This window comes from Amblyraja radiata, chromosome 5 (genome assembly GCF_010909765.2).
Source record: "Amblyraja radiata isolate CabotCenter1 chromosome 5, sAmbRad1.1.pri, whole genome shotgun sequence".
NCBI classification, from domain to species: domain Eukaryota; kingdom Metazoa; phylum Chordata; class Chondrichthyes; order Rajiformes; family Rajidae; genus Amblyraja; species Amblyraja radiata.
In genome coordinates this window covers 14,342,232-14,362,693 of record NC_045960.1, presented here as the reverse complement: position 1 = coordinate 14,362,693, position 20,462 = coordinate 14,342,232, and the positions used below count along the sequence as shown (strand labels likewise).

General features: G+C 44.4%; 1 protein-coding gene across 1 annotated transcript in view; it reads left to right on the top strand.

Moving 5' to 3' along the window:
• Window positions 1-20,462, top strand: part of LOC116973016 (EH domain-containing protein 3) — a 75,455-nt gene that overhangs the window by 8,158 nt on the left and 46,835 nt on the right. Inside the window, exon 3 of the mRNA XM_033020652.1 lies at window positions 13,715-13,812. Within this exon, the coding sequence (XP_032876543.1) occupies window positions 13,715-13,812 (98 nt within the window). The remainder of the gene's footprint in view (window positions 1-13,714; window positions 13,813-20,462) is intronic.

Sequence of the window (20,462 nt, the reverse complement as noted above, 5' to 3'; positions counted from 1 at the left end):
AGGAACTGCAGATGCTGGTTTAATCCAAAGAAGGACACAAAATGCTGGACTAACTCAGCGGGACAGGCAGTATCTCTGGAGAGAAGGAATGAGTGATGTTTCGGGTCAAGACCCTTCAGACCCCTTTTCTTCGGCAGCATATATATCAATCGTATATATATATTGATTGGAAATATATATTCTGAAAAGGGTCTGGACTCGAAACGTTACCTAATCCTTTTCTCCAGAAATATGCTGTCTGATCTGCTGAGTTACTCCAGCCTTTTGTGTCTCTCAATAATTCCCTTAAATCGTGCCTCCATCTGCAGCAACCTCCCATCTTAACTTGTTGCTGCACTTATTCTCGACTGCAATCCTGGTTTTAAAATCATGTTAATTCTTTGATAACTAATCTCTGCATTCAAGATTTTAACGTGGGACTTTTCTTTCACTTGAAACAAAGCATTGTACTGTATACTGAAATGGCATGGCACTCAGGCATTTAGATTGCCATTGAGGAAATTCTTTACTTAATACAAATGAAGTAAATGTTTTTGTATTCTATTTTTCCCCATTTGTCTTAGTAATACAGTACGGAAACGGGCCCTTCTGCCCAATTTGTCCATGTAAGGTCTCATCCATTTTTCTGTGTCTTCACGTGCACCCAGGCCCTTTTGACCCATCATCCACCCCCTGGCCTTCACTGGCTCACAATTTAAGTTGGTGCGACCTATGTTGTCCCCAAATCAATGTAATCGAACTCTGCTTAAATAGAGCAAATCACTGAATGCCTAATAAGCAATATTAATTCTTGTGTTTGAATCGAGTGAAGGCAGCAGCTGAAGGAAGATAAATTAGAAATCTGCACTGCAGTTCGGGTATATTGGTGGAGGGATTCTACGCAGTAGGATGTAGACATTTGATGCTTTGAAGAACTTTGTTGGGTTCAAATTGAACTTGCCACCGTAGTCATAGGCAAGAGAAAATCCAAAATTGTAAACCAATTACCATAGATTAGGCCATCTGTGTGTGATTTAAAACCCTATTAAACTCCGCTATCGTATCTGCCTCAAACCTGTCTGAAGAAGGGTCTCGACCCCGAAAAGTCACCCATTCTTTCTCTCCAGAGATGCTGCCTGGTCTGCTGAGTTACTCCAGCATTTTGTCTTCCTTCATATCCATATAACATTTTATTTTGGCAATGGTTAGCTGTGTGTACTGCAAGTAATTTGAATGTGGTAATTTGGGTGCAATCCAAATTTTAATCTCACTGCTCTGACCTGAATTATTTTATTAACTCCAGATTCAAGGCTATGATTCTGTCCTGTGCCTTGTTACTTTGAATGAAACTGAATAATGTATTACAATTTGCAGCCTCCCTTTTATTTTACGACATCTGATCACTGCCGGCAAATTTGGTATTAATTGTCCTTGAAAAGGTGTTTGAATTACTGTCTTCGAACAACTAAACAGTCAGAACTTTTTTATCATCTGGGTGGAGATTTCAGATGAGAAAGCATAGCTTTAAGGTGGAGGGGCAAAGCTTAAAGGAGATCTGCAGGGCAAGTTATTTTTTGAGGGTGTTGGGTCCTTGGAATGCACCGCCTGGGCTAGTGGTGGTGGAGACAGATACGATAGTGGGATTTAAGAGGGTTATGATACAATAGAACTTTATTTATCCCAGGAGGGAAATTGATCTGTCAACAGTCATAAAAACACAAAATACATGAAACTAGAAATTAAAATGACGAGTGGACAGGATTGGGGATGTGCAAATGATTGGGGTGTCAGTCTCAGTCTACCCCACGACACGACTATCCATGTTTTAGAGGCATCCAGATTATTTGTAGGCAGTGGAGATAAGTTTACATTAGTTTAGAGGGACAGTGTGGAAACAGGCCTTCAGCTCACTGAGTCGGTGATCCCTGCACATTAACACTAATCTACTTATGTTTGCATCGTGTTCGATATGAACATTGTGGGCTAAAGGGCCTGCTCCTGTGCTGTATCGTTCTATGTACAACCTTCAGGTGCAAGTGTTCATATAAGTGCTATTGTTTGGGATGGGAAAATCCCTTACTTTCAATTCAGTGACAATATTTCCTGCCAAGTGTGATTTTAGAGGGATATCTGTAGTAGTGATTGTTACCATGTGCCCGCTATTGTTGGCAGCAGGTATAGATTTGGACGATGCTACTTAAGTGGATTTTATAGATGGTGTATTTTAGCACCAGTGCACTGGTAATGCAGAAAACAAATGTTTTGTATGCTTACAATAATTATAAAAGCTTGTTCAACTACTTTGTTTCATTGTTTTGTTTTAGCCTTTGTATTTTTTGTTGCTCTAAAGCTTATTCCAAATTCTTTGTAATTGAGCAATATTTTGAATACAAATATGCTTGGATATTTGTCTTGGCTCTGGTTTCTCAGTACGTAACTGTGTAAACCCCCTTTTGATAATTGCACTTAATAGATTCATCAGTATTTTTGTTTAGACACTATGGAAGCTTTAGATTTGGGATGCTTTTGGATGTCAAATAGGGGGGCTAGAAATCTGTATTCTATTATCTTAATTACTAGAGTGCCCTCCTTAATGTTTGGGACAAAGAACCATCATTTATTTATTTGCCTCTGTACTCCACAATTTGAGATAAGTAATAGAAAAAATCACATGTGGTTAAAGTGCACATTGTCAGATTTTATTAAAGGCCATTTTTATACGTTTTGGTTTCACCATGTAGAAATTACAGCTGCGTTTATACATAGACCCCCCATTTCAGGGTACCATAATATTTGGGACACATGGCTTCACAGGTGTTTATAATTGCTCAGGTGTGTTTAATTGCCTCCTTAATGCAGGTATAGAAACATAGAAACATAGAAAGTAGGTGCGAGAGTAGACCACCAGGTCCGTCGAGCCCGCACCGCCATTCGCTCATGGCTGAACACTAAACAGACACACTTACCCACAAACAGTAGACACAAGACACAGAACACAAGACACTACCCTCCCCTTTATACCGCTATCACCCCTCTCCACCCCAAAAACCTCGTGATCTCCTGGGGGAGGCAAAAAAACGGATAAAAACCCAGGTCCAATTCGGGAAAAAAATCCGGGAAATTCCTCTCCGACCCCAATCTAGGCGATCGACACTTGTCCAGGAGATCACTCAGGTCTTACTATACTAACCATACCTAGGTCCATATCCCTGCCCTCTCCCCGTAGCCCCTTATCCCCTTGGCAGCTAAAAAACCATCTATTTTAGTCTTAAATATATTTAAAGTTTCTGCTTCCACTGCTCCCTGGGGCAGTGAATTCCATAAATTAACCACCCTCTGGGTGAAGAAGTTCTTCCTCATCTCAGTTTTAAAAGAGCCCCCCCTTATTCTGCAACTATGTCCCCTAGTTCTAGTTTCCCCGATCATTGGGAACATCCTCGGTGCATCCACCCGATCAAGGCCCCTCACGATCTTATATGTTTCAATGAGATCGCCTCTCATTCTTCTAAACTCCAAAGAGTAGAGTTCCAGCCTACTTAACCTTTCCTCATATGTCAATCCCCTCATTGCAGGAATTAATCTTGTAAACCTTCGCTGCACTGCCTCCAGGGCTAGTACATCCTTTCTTAAGTATGGACCCCAGAACTGTACACAGTATTCCAAATGTGGTCTCACTAATACTGTGTACAGCTGCAGCAAGACCTCCGTGTTTTTATACTCAATCCCCCTAGCAATAAAGGCCAAAACTCCATTGGCCTTCCTGATTGCTTGCTGCACCTGCATACTAACTTTTAGTATAAGAGAGCTCTCGGGGCCCTAGTCTTTCCTCCAGACTTTCCATCACATTTGGAAACTTTTACTGCTGTTTATCACATGAGGACCAAAGATGTGCCAATGAAAGTCAAAGAAGCCATTATGACTGAGAAACAAGAATAAAACTGTTAGAAACATCAGTCAAACCTTAGGCTTACCAAAATCAACTGTTTGGAACATCATTAAGAAGAAAGAGAGCACTGGTGAGCTTGTTAATCACAAAGGGACTGGCAGGCCAAGGAAGACCTACACAGCTGATGACAGAAGAATTCTCTCTATAATAAAGAAAACCCCCCAAACGCCTGTCCAACAGATCAGAAACACTCTTCAGGAGTTAGGTGTGGATTTGACAATCAACCAAGAAGTATAAAATTTTCTATTACACATCTCAAATTGTGGATTACAGAGGCAAATAAATAAATGACAGGTCTTTGTCCCAAACATTATGGAGGGCACTATATCCATGAACTGCTGCCTTGTAATGTTTTTTCAAAACATCTTGCCTCCCAGTTGAGCTGTTGTTCAAATGTTTTGGTTGTCTACCCGTCTTTTAGTTCCCCCCCCCCCCTTCTTTGTTTCAACATTATTCCTCCACCACCCCTATTTTTATTTCTTCCAACGATTTCCTCTGTTTTAACTGACAGGATATAATGGATGGTCCAGCCTCTAGTTGTTCTTTGCCCTGCAGGAAGTCATTGTGTTGAGCATGTTGGCATGGATGATTTCCTGTAGAATATCTAATTCTAGCCTGTCTTCACTTTGTTTTCACTGATCTGTATTACTCGGCTTCTACGTTGTCACAGCAGAGTTGCAAGTTGTTGGACGGCTTTCAACTCGACCTCTAGTTCAAGGTCTGATTTGGAGATGCTTCTGGCAGATGTGTCAGTTTTTGTAGACTCATTGGTACACCTGCAGGGGCTACTCATCACTGACTCTCTCGACGGTCTCCGTGACTGATGACACCAGTTTATCTGAAGCAAAAATTTAAATTGAGGAAACCACATATTAATAGTAAGATAAAATGAGAACTTACCAGTTTGAAGTTTGATCTTTATTTTATGAGGAGTAACGTTGAGGGATTACGTGAAGAACCCGCCAGCCCGCATGCGCGTCAATCTTCAAAGCAGCGGTGTGAAATCACAGATAACAGTTGATGAACTGAATATAGTAAGATTTCGAGAACTTAGAACTACCAGCTGATCTTTATGAGAGAGGGTTGGGAGAGGAGGGCACGTAATCCCCCAATGTTACTCCTCATAAAATAGAGATCAAACTTCAAACTGGTAAGTTCTCGTTTAATCTTACTATTTTACTTCAGAGTCACGTGAGTGACTACATGAAGATTTTGAAGCTCTGTGATTTCATGCCGTGGAACGAGTTCATACATCACTCACTGCATCGATTGACCAAGGATGAGTGGACATTAATAATGCTATCAGACATGACATAGATTTAGACATGCTGATACATTTTAATGAACAAAATGACAATAGTAACCCCTCTCATCCGGGAGGGAACTATAAACAGAACTAAAAAAATAGAGTTGGCAATACAGGTGCACAACCTTTTATCCGAAAGCCTTGGGACCAGACACTTTTCGTAATTCGGAATTTGTCGGCCTTCGGAATGGAAATTTTTTAGCGTAGATTTTAATGGCTGGCTCAGTGGTAGAGTGCTCGGCTCATATCCGCAAGGTCGCGAGTTTGCGCCTTGATCCCGGCAGTTCCTCGGTCGCGAGTTTGAGTCTCCAATGTAGTTTTTTCTTGCAGAATAAATGTCTGTATGAAATGCAGTGTGTTGAATGAATTCCTGAATTTGTAAATGTGACCACAGCATTGAATCACCTCTCGCACTCATGTCACCCTAGCGGGGCTACATGCCCGTAGGCAGCCAAAGGCGACATTTTCACACTCTTATATCCGTGTGCAGCAGAGGTGACGTGCGTTTGGCGCCAAACGTGAGCTTTGGTGTGCAGACGACATCCTGGAAAAAATGTCCGGTTTCTTCCAGGTAGGCGATATACCCTCCCGGGCAATATACCCTCCACTTCTCTTTTATGAAGGGGATTTAGTTCCCCTTTCTTCCAGGACCGACCGGAGATTCCGCTGTCACCTCTGCGGGCCGCCCTCGGTGAACGTCCTGTCTCCCTGTCCCTGGGATAGTAGGGGGCGATCAAACAGCACAATACCCCCCTCCCCCTCCAACTCCAGAGGAATCCGCTCCCCGATGGGCCGCTATGGCGACAAGTGGCAGTTCGCCCACAGCCCGAGCTGCGCCACCCCAAGAACAAGACGTACCTTGCACACCATCAGCTTCTGCCCATTCGGGGAGCGTGTTCCTCTGGAGTTGGAGCGGGGCTGGGCTGGAGTTGCTGATCTGGGATCTCCGTGCTTGCAGTGGGCCTGGGGGTCGGTGTCCCGATGAGGGGGCGCAGCTCGGGCTGTGGGCGAACTGCCACTTGTTGCCGTAGCGGCCCATCGGGGAGCGGTTTCTGGTGGTCCTGATGTCTCCGGCCAGTTTGCAGTTTTCCTCTGGAGTTGGAACGGGGCTGGGCTGCTGCTGGCAGTGGGCCTGGGAGTCGGTGTCCCGTTGGTCCTGACGTCTCCAGTGACTGGCATCGCCGACGTGAAGACAGTGCAAAGCCCCCGCGCCGGTGCAATGGGCGGGGAGCTGGAGAGGGAAGGGGTCACACACATGGCCGGGAAGCAGAGGGGTGTAGGTGGGGTGAATTTGAAGGGAGCGACAATCTGCTGCTGCCTGCCCGCTGAGTTAAAAAGTTCCCACGCAAGACTCACGATACACTGTGCATCGTGAGTCTACCGTGGGAACTTTTTAACTCAGTGGGCAGGCAGCAGCATATTGTCAATTATTAACCCTCCCGCGCAATATACCCTCACCTTCTCTTTTATGAATGGGGATTTAGTTCCCCTTTCTTCGAGGACCGACCGGAGGTTCCGCTGTCACCTCTGCGGGCCGCCCTCGGTGAACGATTTCAAGGACCTTTCTTCAAGGACCGAAAAAATGTCCGCTATTCGGAGGTTTTCGTTATTTGGATCTTCGGATAAAAGGTTGTGCACCTGTACCTTTGTTCTGGCAATGGGTTTGTTATAAAATGTTTGAAAAAACGTTCGTTTGACCATCCTGCAGTCGCTAGGATGTGGTACAGTGGACGTCCATAACCCTGCTGCTGAAACTGTTGCAGCCCTGGTGGAGTAAGATTTTTTTTTTAAAGTTAGTGTTCACTCCTGCACAAGCCAGAACTCGTTTAACCTCCTGGAGATGGTCTGTACAGATACGTTCTTATGAGGTTTTTGTAACTAACCAACATTGCTATATCAGTGCCCCTAAGGTTCTAGTGACCTTCACGTATTGTAGTAGATGTGACCACACACAACCGAAGGTCCATGGGGCATGTCTAAAATTTAGTTTGAGACCTGATGCCCCTGGTCCGCTCCGCTTGACTAAGCCATGAACATAAATTGTTGTTTTTCCTATTTATCTGCATTGAGCACATCCATGGTTTGGCCTCACAATCCAAGCTGCAGGAACAGTTTTTCTTCAGGGTCTGTAAGTCAATTACTTGATTTTATCATGCATTGGATGGTTGCCCGAGTCACTGCCTGAACCAGCAATTCTATGTAGAAATAACCATATATGGTTCTATAATCATTCCCAACATCAGCGGGAATCATGGCTGCATAGGCCAGTCACTACAAAATCGGGTCAAAAATTGCTGAATATTTTGCAACCCGACTGATGAGGCAAAATGGAGGAAGACATTCCTCCCCAGTGTGGCGAGAATACACCTATCGCCATTGCCATGCCACATATTTTATTTTATTTATTATTTTTACCCTACTGCAACTGGTGATTGAGCCTGGATGCAAACACTCGATCTAGTGTTCCATGAGCCACAGTCATTAATACTTCGTGATCCACTCTGTTTTAGCATTGATTTTACGTGATGATAGAGCCAAATGAGGTTAGGTAAATTATCACCAGATACTTTGACTTGATTGCACCCATGTGATTAACATATGACACTACCAAGTGTATCAACTTGAGCATGCAGATTATGCATTTTCACACAAAACATTTAACCCACAGAATGCACCTAGTGTCTATAGGTAGTTGATACCATATAACTGAAGAATTGTTAACTCGTGCAAATCCCATCACCTCTGTAACTAGAGATGGTATTGGTAATTTCCCATTTTGGAGCACTAACATCAGTTTGTAATAACGGAAGATTTTCTGACAAAAGTTAATGGAGCAATGCTGAATACTGTTCGTTCACCATAGTGAACTTTCATGGAGGTGAATAATGAGACCTACTTACCAGTGTCTCTAACTCCAGGTCTCCTACCTTTGCTGGAGTTCCAGCGAAATTATATTCGCAGACTCTGTCCATGTTGTAATCTCCATTAGATCGCTGATGCTGCTGACCAACTTTCCTTGTAGTGGCTAGTCTGTCTCTGACGGAGCAGCAATTTTAGAGGCAAAGCACACCACTTCCCCTCATGCGATAGTTGTGCATTATGCATTAAGCATGGGACCCCGGCACATATCCATATTCGGGTTCCTGTTTGGAGTTAATCCATACTAACCTTAGACACTCTTTTTAGAGTGGGTGTAATTGCACCTGAACCAGGTGTCACCATTTCCCATGGTCTTATAATATATATGGCTCCATCATCATCCTTTATACATCCAAATGGAAGGGCTTATGCAACCTGAACCAGGAGCTGCCTCAGGCATGTGTGCATGTATTTTAGCACCATCTCCATCACTGCGTTCAACTCTCTACCACTCCGTGCTGCTGCCTGACATGCCTTAAGATGGAGCGTTCTTTGACTGTGACGAGTCGCAATCTTGTCTGACATAGATGCCCAAGATTTTGGCACTCTGAGTTGGGGTTGTCAGGTTGTCCTTCAGCAGCCGCCAGGACTAGCTGTGCAAATCGATGCTCTGTTGGTATGCTTCGCCACACTACAGTATGTTTCACGGACATACGTCTGAATTAGGAGTCAGTCATACACTGATTGCCTACGCTCCTCTCCTCAGAGAAGGAGATATAATGCAGCCCTGCAACAGGCGCTGCTGCAGGTGTCACGCAGCTGGCGTGTCGTGGAAAATTCCCTCACGACATACCACCAAACTGCGACTGCCTAGCTCCCCTCAGAGAGGGAGATATATTGCAGACCTGTACCAGGCGCTGCCGTGGGCTCCCGAGACTCGTGCTGATATACTTCCTTACATGGAGTATCAGGTGGAGCATCTCCCCATGAGATGCTCTATCCGGAAAAGAAAACGTCCGAAGATGATCCCACTGCAGGAGGTGAATCCTCCTGGCCGGACTAGATTAAAGTTCAACCGGCCTGCCGAGCCGGTATTTCCCACGGAGCCGGATTCCCTGTGGCTTCCGCAGTCGGCGGTTACCATGGCTGGGTTTCCCCCGAGCCGAGTTTTACTTCGCGGAGCAGGGCTATCCCGCGGTCTCCGCTTCCGGGTTTCCCCGGGCTGAACTTAACTTCGCGGAACCGGGTCTTCCCGCAGCCTCCGCTTCCGGGTTTCCCGAGCTGGGTTCCCTTCGCAGAGCCGGGATATCCCGTGGTCTCCGCAGCTGGGTTTCCCCACGGTGTCGGGATTCCCCAGAACGCCATCCAGCAGGAACTCTATAGAGAGCTTCCTACAAGGTAAAAACACAATCTGAAAATTACCTTCAGGTTTGAAACTTACCGCTGGAGGAGCAGCGCGCCTGCCAGCCAGTCGCGCGCCATGCGTTAGATGTAATGACGCGCATGCGGGCTGGCGGGTTCTTCACGTAGTCACTCACGTGACTCCGAAGTAAAATTAAGCTAAGTTCCCACTTTGGAAAAAGCATTAATTTTCTCTCCGGCTTATTGCCATATTGTGAACTGTTGGCTCAGACGTTAATGTTTACTGATGTCATGAAGATCTTTGATCTTTTATCCATATTTTTTAATTCCACTTGCTTTTAAACTACATATGTACAGCTACATATTTACAAATACGCAGTACAGGTTTTGCTTATTCTAGAGAAGAAAAACGGTAATTTTCTTTTTTGTAGTTTTAGTTTTAGCGATGCAACGTGGAAACAGGCCCTGTTTTAGAGATGCAACGCTCCCAAGCGAGCCCTGCACATTAACACTATCCTACACACATTAGGAACAATTTAGACTTGTACCCTGCTTGTTAACCTACAAACCTGTACCTCTTTGGAGTGTGGGAGGAAACCGAATATCTCGGAGAAAACTCATGCAGTCACGGGGAGAACGTGCAAACTCCTTACAGACAGCACTCGTAGTCAGGATCGAACCTGGGTCTCCGGCGCTGGAAGGCAGCAACTACTGCTGCGCCACTGTGCCCCCCAAATGGTGGAATCTTGAGCAAAGCACAGTGCTGGAAGAACTCATTAGACAACATCGTCTGTTTGTTCCCACCCCAGATGCTGCCAGACCTGTTGAGTTCCTCTAGTAGAACTTGTTGTTGCTAATTCTCATTGAGTATTATATCAGAATATAATTGTTGCCATGTATTGAAGTAATATTAAAAGAAATGGATGTGATTTAGTTCCACATTAGTGAAAATGTGTTTACTGAATAATGAGAGAAATTTTAGACTGTGTTTTTGAAGCTTCAATTTTTAAAGATGTCAGGATTTAACCTCTAGGTCTACAAAGCCAACTCTGGGGTAGACTTTGCAGGACACCTTTACAAGCTGGTTAGTTCTGTGATGTACGAATTGAATATATGGAAATTCTGAGTTTTTCTTTGCTGCGATACTTGCGATTGGTTGTACAATCTTGTATTATCAGTATTTATGAATAAGGAGGAGAACATGTAATCCATGAATAAACTTAAGAATACTGGATTTGCGTTAAAAGGAGTAGAAACTGGTGTAGGCAGTACAGTCTGTCAGGTATTCACTACCATGTCAGATACTTTTATTCCTTCACTTGCTCGTTCTATCCCATTCCTATTTTATTCAAATCCTTTGGTGTCCAAAAATGGTCCATCCCATCTAGTTTTAATCACCCAGCTTGGGGAACCTGTCTTGCTTCATCCATCCTGTTAATTCCTCTCGGAATCTTTTCTCGGTGGGATCATCCGAACTTCTTCTAAATTCCTACATTTGTACTTGGTTCTTAGCATCACCCCAGGTAAATGAAAATCAAAACATCTGAAGATATTGGTAATCTGGACTAAAACTTGTCGGAAACCCAGCAGTCGGTCAGCATCTGCAGAGAGCAAAAGTTAATGAAGACCTTTTGTCAGAACTGTATCTTCACAGATGTGAATTGTTTCTGGTGTTCTCGCCCCAGGAATCCTGCTTTTGAAACCATGATGCCCTGATTCCAATGCAAGTGCATGCTTTGGGTATGGGGATAAATCTATGTACATTGCTCTAAATGACATGTTAACAATATTCCATTTGATGTCCAGTAAACTACTTTCATTATGTGGAGTGGAGTACAAAATCCAATGCAGTTTGATGCAAAAAGCTGGAGTAACTCAGTGGGTCAGACAGCATCTCTGGAGAAAAGGAAAATAAACCCATTTTCAACCTCTTCATTTCTAACTGCCTGCGTGATGTCAGTCGTCCCAACTTTTCCACTCCCCTTGCATAGAAACATAGGAAGTAGGTGTGGGAGTAGGCCATTTGGCCCTTCGAGCCAGCACTGCCATTCAATATGATCTTAGCTGGTCATCCAGATTCAGTACCCTGTTCCTGCTTTTTCCGCATATCCCTTGATTCCGTTAGCCATAAAGAACTGAATCTAATTCTTGCTTAATTACCTACTCTAACCTCACCCCTTCTGAACATCCAGACCTCTGCTCACTCTACAGCAACCGTGACATTATCATCAAACCGTCGACAAGGGAGGTGCTGTGATAGTCTGGCAAGTTGACCTCTACCGCACTGAGGCCAGGCGCCGGTTCTCGGACACCTTCTACTTATCCTTGGACCATGACCCCACCGATGAGCACCAGGCCATAATCTCGTAGACCATTTCTGATTTTATCACTTCCAGCTGTCAGCCCTCCACAGCCTTCAACCTTATCGTTCTCCCAACTCGCGCTTCCCGGTTTAACCTTCTTCTCATAATCCATAAACACAATTACCCTGGCAGACCCATTGTTTCTGCCTGCTCCTGTCACACATAACTCTATTCCATCCTCTCCCCCCTGGTCCAATCCTTCCCGACCTGTCCAAGACACCTCACACGTCCTTTGTCTCTTTAATGGCTTCTGCTTTCCGAGCCCCCACTCCCTCATGATGGATGTCCATCACTCTACACCTCCATCCCCCACCAGGAAGGTCTTAAAGCCATCTGTTTCTTCCTCGACCACTGAATCAGTCAATTTCCTTTTTTAATTTCCTTCCTACACAGCCAATGCAATTTGTCTGCCTAATTGTTTGCTCTCTTCGTGTGTTAACGCTGCATTTTTGAACCAGCACAACCAAGCCCCTATTGCGCATTGAGCTCTCTGTGCAAAAAACAATAGATGTTTTTGCTCCTTTTCTATTTTCATTTTCCTTAATTTTACTTTCCAACACTTTACCCACTTGCTCACCTAACGTGTTTGCAGAATATTTCTCTTCGTTTCCCACTTCACCTTTTGTACCAAGAGAAAACCTGAAAACATTGACTTGGTTGAAGGCACGGATGCAATAAGCGAGTCGGGATTCCGAAAAGTGCAAGGAATCATGGGATTTGTCAAAGGTCGTTTGTGATAAAGAAAAAGCAAATGAAGCGCTGGCTGTATAAACTGTGCATAAATTGTTAACTATTCTAGCAATGAAATATCTAGAATTCTGTCAACTCAATAGCTTCCTTTATTGTTTTGCTGTTCAGACACTACTTACAGTCCCAGTTCTAATTCAGTTAATTAATCTAAGATTAAGAAATATTCAAAAAGTTAAAGAAATTATTAATTTTCATTTAATCCTTAATGTGTTTGCTACTGGAATAAGAAAATATTACTTGTTTGAAACATTTTCTTATCTTTATTTGTAATTTCTGTGTAAAAATGTATTTAATCTGAGGAACAGGGGTGCCAGGTAGCGGGAGAGCGGGGTGTAACAGCAAGAGAGAGGGGGCAGATGTGAGTGGGAATCGGGGAGAGACTGGACCGGCAGAGAGACATTCTCGGCAGCTGAGCTGTTGCGTGTGTACAGACCTGCGTTTCATCCGTAGTCAGGATTTCCGGCGCTGCAAGCGCTGTTGAATTGCTACTGGACTGTCCCCGTCCTCTCCCGAGTGTCCCATCTCTGTCTGGGGGTGGCTGGAGATGTCCGGGTGACCCTGGACTGACGGGACACCGGAGCAGTGGCGGCCCCAGGCTTACAGCCAGCATGGAGAAGAAGCGTGAACTCCAGCTCAACTCTGCTCCAGCTCCCAAGGAACCTGTTCCCCGACGGGCCAGGCACCGTCAGTTGCACCTCTTGCCTTATCCAGTGGCTGTCGGTTAACCCCCTCAGTGCAGGCGAAAGCCGAGCACCAGTCATCAACGGGGATACACACAAAACGCTGGAGTAACTCAGCGGGACAGGCAGCATCTTTGGAGAAAAGGAATAGGTGATGTTTCGGGTCGAGACCCTTCTCCAGAGATGTTGCCTGACCCGCTAAGTTACTACAGCATTTTGTGTATATCCCTGTTGATAATTTAAAAAGTGATAATATTAAAAGTTTTGCAGGAACCCAAGTTCAAATGACTACGAAGTATTTGGAAGTTGTAGATTAATGCCTGGTCAAGAAAATGGTGCTGAGTTACCCCATCCCGGTCTTCAGCTGCTGCATTCCAATAGTGTAACTTTATTTGCGTGCATTAATATTTAAATTGTTTGCCTTTGAAATTCATTATTAATGAATAATAATGAAATACTTGTTTTCTAGATTTATGTGCGCCCAGTTACCGAATCCTGTGCTTGAAAGCATTAGCATAATTGACACGCCTGGTATCCTTTCAGGAGAAAAGCAGCGCATCAGCAGAGGTGAGGTCTTAAACGTGATGCATGGTTCCTATTAAATAAAATATTACAATTGCTTATGTTTTAGTACGTGATGAGACGGTGGCACTGGATGCTTGTTTAGTGCAGTCTCTCTTTCTCTCTGTGCCAAGCAAAATATACCCATGATAGATATTCAGTCAGAAATGTGAGCTCTCATCACGAAAACTATAAATAATTGTCCTCAAAACTTTAGTTTTAAGAGACACTGGGTGTTGTTTGCTCACTGTCAGCACACTGGCTACATTTCCAATAGTTCATAGAAGGTGCATTGAATTTGTACAGTGAAGGATGTGGGACGGAATTTTCTAGATTAATGATTTTACCCTGGATACTATAATGCTGAACCAAATTACTTGATTCATTTTACGTACTCGATGTAGAATTACCTTGAAAATCAGCATCTATTATTTCCTGAAGTAATTATTTGCAGTACTGATAGGTGAAGCGTATTTTTTTTACAGGTTTAGTGGTAAGCCCTAGAGTGGAATGAGGAGCAGAAAGACCTTGAGTAAGTCCACAGATCACTAAAAATCAGGGGTCGGCAACCTACGGCTCCCGGGCCGAATCCGGCCCGTAACTCGAAATCATCTGGCCGGCAGGCGTATTTTATTTCTTTCCTCAATCTTCCGGCCCACAGACTTCCATCATCTCCGGTACCTGGAATGTTTAAGGAAGAACTGCAGCTGCTGGAAAAATCGAAGGTAGAAAAAAATGCTGGAGTGAGTTTCTTCTGGAAACACCTAGAAGGTGATTTGGCTGTACCGCTTCCTGTGCAAAGCCGCCGGCACAGCCGCACACCTTCTGTGTCTAGGCTTCACTGTCGGGATCGGGGTTGTCAATAGGGCGGGGATGAGTGAGTATGATATTTGTGCTCAGTCCTCGAAGGGGCGGGATCTATGTGAACACGTGATTTGATGCCTTCCATCGGGGGCGGGGTCCATGTTTACACGTGATAGATGTGGCCCGCCATCCGCTCAGACATATGTCCTGGCCACTTGGCAGAAACGGTTGCCGACCCCTGCTATAAATGGTAGCACAGGAAGATAGTTTGGTGAAGGCAGCAGATGGGATGCTGGCCTTCATTAACTGGGGCACAAAATACAAGATCTTGGAGGTCCTGGAACAACTTTATAAAATATTAGTTCGTGCAAAATAATGCATTTTAAGAAGTTAATCTTGACCAGTGCATACATGGGGTGGCACGGTGGCACAGCAGTAGAGTTGCTGCCTTGCAGCGCCAGAGACTGGTCCAATCCTGTCTATGGGTGCTATCTGTACAGAGTATGTACATTCTCCTCGTGACATGCGTGGGTTTTCACCGGGTGCTCCGGTTTCCTCGCACACTCCAAAGATGTACAGGTTTGTTGGCTGATTTGCTTGGTAAATTTGTAAATTGGCCCTAGTGTGTGTAGGATAGTGTAAATGGGTGGGGATCGCTGGTCGGGTGGACTCAATGGGCCAAAGGGCTTGTTTCCACACTATCTCTAAAACAACAACAAAACTAAAATTTAAATACAGTGAATGGCAGTGTTGTGGAACATACCTAATATAATGTCAACCAAATTTAAGATGTTATTTGTGTGAGCAAGAAATAATTCAAATTGTCCATGATGTGCGATTAGTGGTCATCTTGATGTTTTGACATAAATGCATTGCTAACATACCACTCTTTCAGCCAGATTTTCTTCTTGATTTCTTACGGTAAATCTACAATTGCTCTGCTTTTAAAATTGCCTGCTTCATGTTGGCTTCCGTTTCCAAATGGACATTCGGATTACCAAAATCTCATCTGCATCGAGCATGTCATATCCAGGTAGCTGTGTGTTTGTGTCTTTGTATTTCATCCCTTTCTAATACATTCCAATGCTCACTTTTTGGTTTTTTGCAACTATGGTACGATTGGAGAGATTTGTTCTTAAGTCAGTAATTACATAGTTTTTGCAAAATGTTCCAAAAAAAGTTGATGTCCACCAGGAGGATCTCTGGGATCTCAAAGGAAACGGATCTTATTGAGAAGCCCTTGACCGGTAATTTAAATGTTGGGTATTGTGACAAACGTTGTTCTTTGAAAAGGTATCTCATAGCAGATGTATTCATTTGGAGAGGATTTTATTATTCTAAATTATAATAATACAGCTGGGGGGAGTGGGAACAGGCACACTAATTTTCCCAACCCTTTCTCACTTTTGCCTTTTATATTCCATTTAACATGAACCATTTTCATTCAATCTCCTAGAATTCATGTTCAACCAACAGCTGCACTATTATTGTGTTTTTTTAAATATCCTAAACTTTTTGTTGTCGGGTGATTCTTCAGTAAGTGTCTACTTTGGTGTCCTGAAATTAAAATACTTTTAAACGGTAGGTATTAATAATTAAAACTAGTCTAAGTGGGACCCAACGGTCCCATGTTCACATGGGAGGGCTGGTCCCCCAACGCAATATTCCACCTCTCCACCAAATCCAATATTGGTGGCCAGTGGGGGGGGGGGGGCTGGCTTTCTGAAGTGCTAGTATGGGTATTGTGGGCCGAAGGGACTGTTCCCAGAAGACTAGTATGAACATTGTTGGCCGAATGGATTCTTGGGCTGGCAGCTCTGTCACTCAGGCCTGGTGGGTTGGCAGCTCAGTCACTCAGGCCTGGTGGGCTGGCAGCTCGGAAACTGCCAGAAATTCTGCCCAAAACAGGTGAGAGACTGAGAGAGAGCAGGGGGAGAGGGTGGAGAATCAATTTTAGACATTTTTCATCTTTTTCTGCAGATCACAGCAATGAAGGAGGCAAAACAGGGAGCCAATTAAGAGAGGGAGAAAAATACTGGGGTGAGGTTTAATACTTGCAGGGGGAATACTTACTGATGGGCTGAAGGGACTCCTAGGCTAGTACAGGCCTGATGGGCCGAATGGGCTTTTTAAATTTTTTAAATCTGAGTGAAATCTCAGTGAAAGGCACCTTTTCCGGACTTTTCCTGGCCTGGCACGGGCCTTTTGGGCCAAAATGTTCCTCCTGGGCACATACGGGCATTTTGGGCAAAGGGGACTGGATTCCCGGCAAATAGGGGCCCTGTGGGCTGAAATAAGTGGTTTCAGGCAGGCCAAACAACTCATTTCATTTCCATTTCAATTTCAAGCACAGGGCAGGCCAAACAGCCCATTGCATTTTTATTTCATTTCCATTTCCATTGCAGTTTCAAGCACAGGGCAGGCCAAACAGCTAATTGCATTTTCATTTCATTTCCATTTCCATTGCAGTTTCAAGCACAGGGCAGGCCAAACAGCTCAATGCATTTTCATTAAGGGCTAACACATCATTTATTGCAAGTACTTTGCAGACTCACAGTTCAGTTGATTCACAGCTTAAAATCACCGTTGTGGCCTCTCCCTCGCGATCCTTCAGAGTGACTGACTCGCGTCCAGGCGTCTGGGGTTTTATAGTCCTGCCCCCCCACCCCCGGAAGGGGCATTATCTTCATCGTGGTGATTGACAGGCGAGAGGGCCAATCAGCTGATCTCAAGATTGGAGTCATTTACCGTCGCGCAGCTTTGTTGAGCCGTCCCACGTGGCTAGATGTGAACGTCCGACCTCAAAAGACCGCGGAATTCAAAAGTCCCCTACCTTGTGAATTTCTCCTGATTCGCGGGACGAGAAGCATGTGCACACTCCGTTTCTTGCTGCATACTTTATTCAGCACCATTCCCGAACGGAGCTGAACTCTTAGAAAATTTTAAAAAAAATTATTTTTCGATTTGTTCTGGAGAACAAATCGTGCCATATGCCATTCGTCCAAATGATATGGCCAGGCATGGCCTTCCGGCGAGGCCATCCTGGGCTAAGTGGAATCAAGGGATATGGGGAGAAGGCAGGCACAGGTTATTGATTGGGGACGATCAGCCATGATCACAATGAATGGCGGTGCTGGCTCGAAGGGCCGAATGGCCTCCTGCACCTATTTTCTATGTTTCTAAAAACTTGGGCCACCATTCCCGTTACGGCCACATCCGCACCATTCCCCTCACGGCCCCATCCGATCTCCATCCGTTCCAGCTCCAGCTCCAGCCGGACGCAAAGCCGTCGCAGCTGTCGCCACTCCCCATGACCCGATGTCCCTCTCCACGCCTGGCCCTCATCAACCTTTGTCTCTCTGCCCACCGGGGAAACATTGTTTATAGGAAGTTGGTGAAAAATTGTGAAGGTTACCATTCTTGCTGAAAATCACCATTTTTATCAGCAGTAAACTGTTACGAAGGTTTAAAATCAATGTGTTAGACTAAAATAGTTTTTTTGGTGGTTTATTTGAAGAAGATACTCTATAATTTGAAAGATTGTGACAAAAAATTGATTTTATATTCTTAAATCAGTTATATTTTGCAGTGTTCATCATTACAAAAAAATGACGTATATGACTGAATGCAATGGGCAACCTGGAAAAAGAAGAGGAAAAAATAAATTATTCTCTAAAAGATTGCGGCAAACATATTTTCCCCATAGTAGAGATGTTCATCTATGTGAAACAACATTCAAAGTTGCAAACATATAGGTTTTATTTTGGGGTTTCCAGAAACTTAAAAGTAGACACTTACTAAAGAATCACCCTGTCATGGAGTTTACAGCGTACTATACTTGCATATCATGTATGCTGCTGCAAGTAAGAAATTTGTTGTTCTGCTTCGGGACATGACATTAAAACACTCTTGACTCGCTGCACCCCATCTCAAAGGTCTCTTTGTTCTTGTTAACCAGTGTGGTTTTGTGGTGATTTTTTAAAACCCTATTCTCTTTAATGTGTTTCCTGCCCGAACACCCCCACCCCTTCAATTAATCCCTTACTTCCTAGCTCCATGACATTAGACAATAGGTGCAGGAGTAGGCCATTCGGCCATTTGAGCCAGCACCGTCATTCAATGTGATCATGGCTGATCAGCCACAATCTGTACCCCGTTCCTGCCTTCTCCCCATATCCCCCGAGTCCGCTCTGATTTCACGCGCATAGAAATAATAGCCCCATCACCCACGATTATTTAGTTCGGACGAATTGTAACAGGTCCATGTTGCGAGGGAGGAAGGCGCAGATGTGTTTCTTCACCAGCCTCTCAAAGCATTTCATGACTACCGAGGTGAGGGCCACCGGACGGTAGTCATTCAGACAGGCTGGGGAGGCTTTTTTTGGTACCGGTACAATGAAGGATTTTTTGAAGCAGGCAGGGACCACGGACTTGACCAGGGAGAGGTTGAATATTGTAGTGAGCACCGGAGCTAGCTGCGTAGCACAGGACTTGAGTACTCGCCCTGAGATGCCATCGGGGCCTGCAGCTTTCCTCGTGTTCACCCGTGTAAGAGCCCTCCTCACATCGTGCTCGGACAGCGAGAATGTGTGCACATTCCTCCCTTCAACTTCGTTAGCCAGCCCGCGGGTGTATTGTCAATAGTCGGCAGACCTGGGGTGGTGTTGCCCATCTCAGTTTCTTCCCAGCTGTTATCAGGCAACTGAATCATCCTACCACAACCAGAGAGCAGAGCTGAAGTACTATCTACCTCATTGGTGTCACTCTGACTTTGCTGGCTTTATCTTGCACTAAATGTTATTCCCTTATCATGTATCTATAAACTGTAAATGCATCGATTGTAATCATGTATTGTCTTTCTGCTGACTGGTTAGCGGGCAACAAAAATCTTTTTATCTGTACATCGGTACACGTGACAATAAACTGAACTGAAGCTAAGTAACCTCCTTTGCAAACATCCACTCCTGTGAAGCGCTGAGATGCTGCCCTTTTGGGTGGGAACTAATGGGTTGTTTGAAGTTTGCTTTAAGAGTCTGAATTGGAATTATTCTGTTTTTCTCAGGAGTTTTTGAGATTACAAAAGAAAACAACAAAATCCCAATTTGTGATGCCCACGCAAAATGTTACGATTGCTGGAATCTTGGGTAGATTAGTGGTGGAGTAACTCAGCGGGGCAGGCAGCATCTCTGGATGACATGTATGGACAAGGCCAGCTATACATGTCTTCCAGAGATGCTGTCTCACCCCTTGAGTTTCTCCAACACTTTGACAATGATTCTCGTTTAACGGATAGGAGTTGGCTTTATTGAAATGTTTTCAATAGAATTCAGGGCAGCACCATGACTTGGAAACTGGGTCTTTACTGACTCTCCTTTCAGCAGCTGCTGACACGCCTTCAATTCTCAAGTGCATTGTTACAAGTTTTCATTTGGAACATGATTTTGGCCCATGTGGGGTAATATACAACTGGGTGGATTAGTATAAGTTAAACAAGTGAAATAATGAACACTGTGTCCAAAAATGTGGTGCTGATCAGCTCACCAGTTCCAAATCGACAACTTGGCCATATTTCTCCGAGGTTCAAGACCTGAATTTGTGGGTGAATGTCTACCCCTACTTAAATGATTGTCAGCAATTTCAAGACAACTCCTCGCTTCTCCCTACCCCACCCTTCCCCCATCCCCAAACAAAGCATGAACCCCAAAGTTGTGGTCAGCGACCTTTTGACGGTTTGCCTGATTTCATTCCAACGAGGGATTCTTTGCAAAATCCTAGCACGCTAATTCAGAATCTCAAGTTCACGTTATTGGAGTAGATTTCGGCAATTCGGCCCAACGAGTCTACTCTGCCAT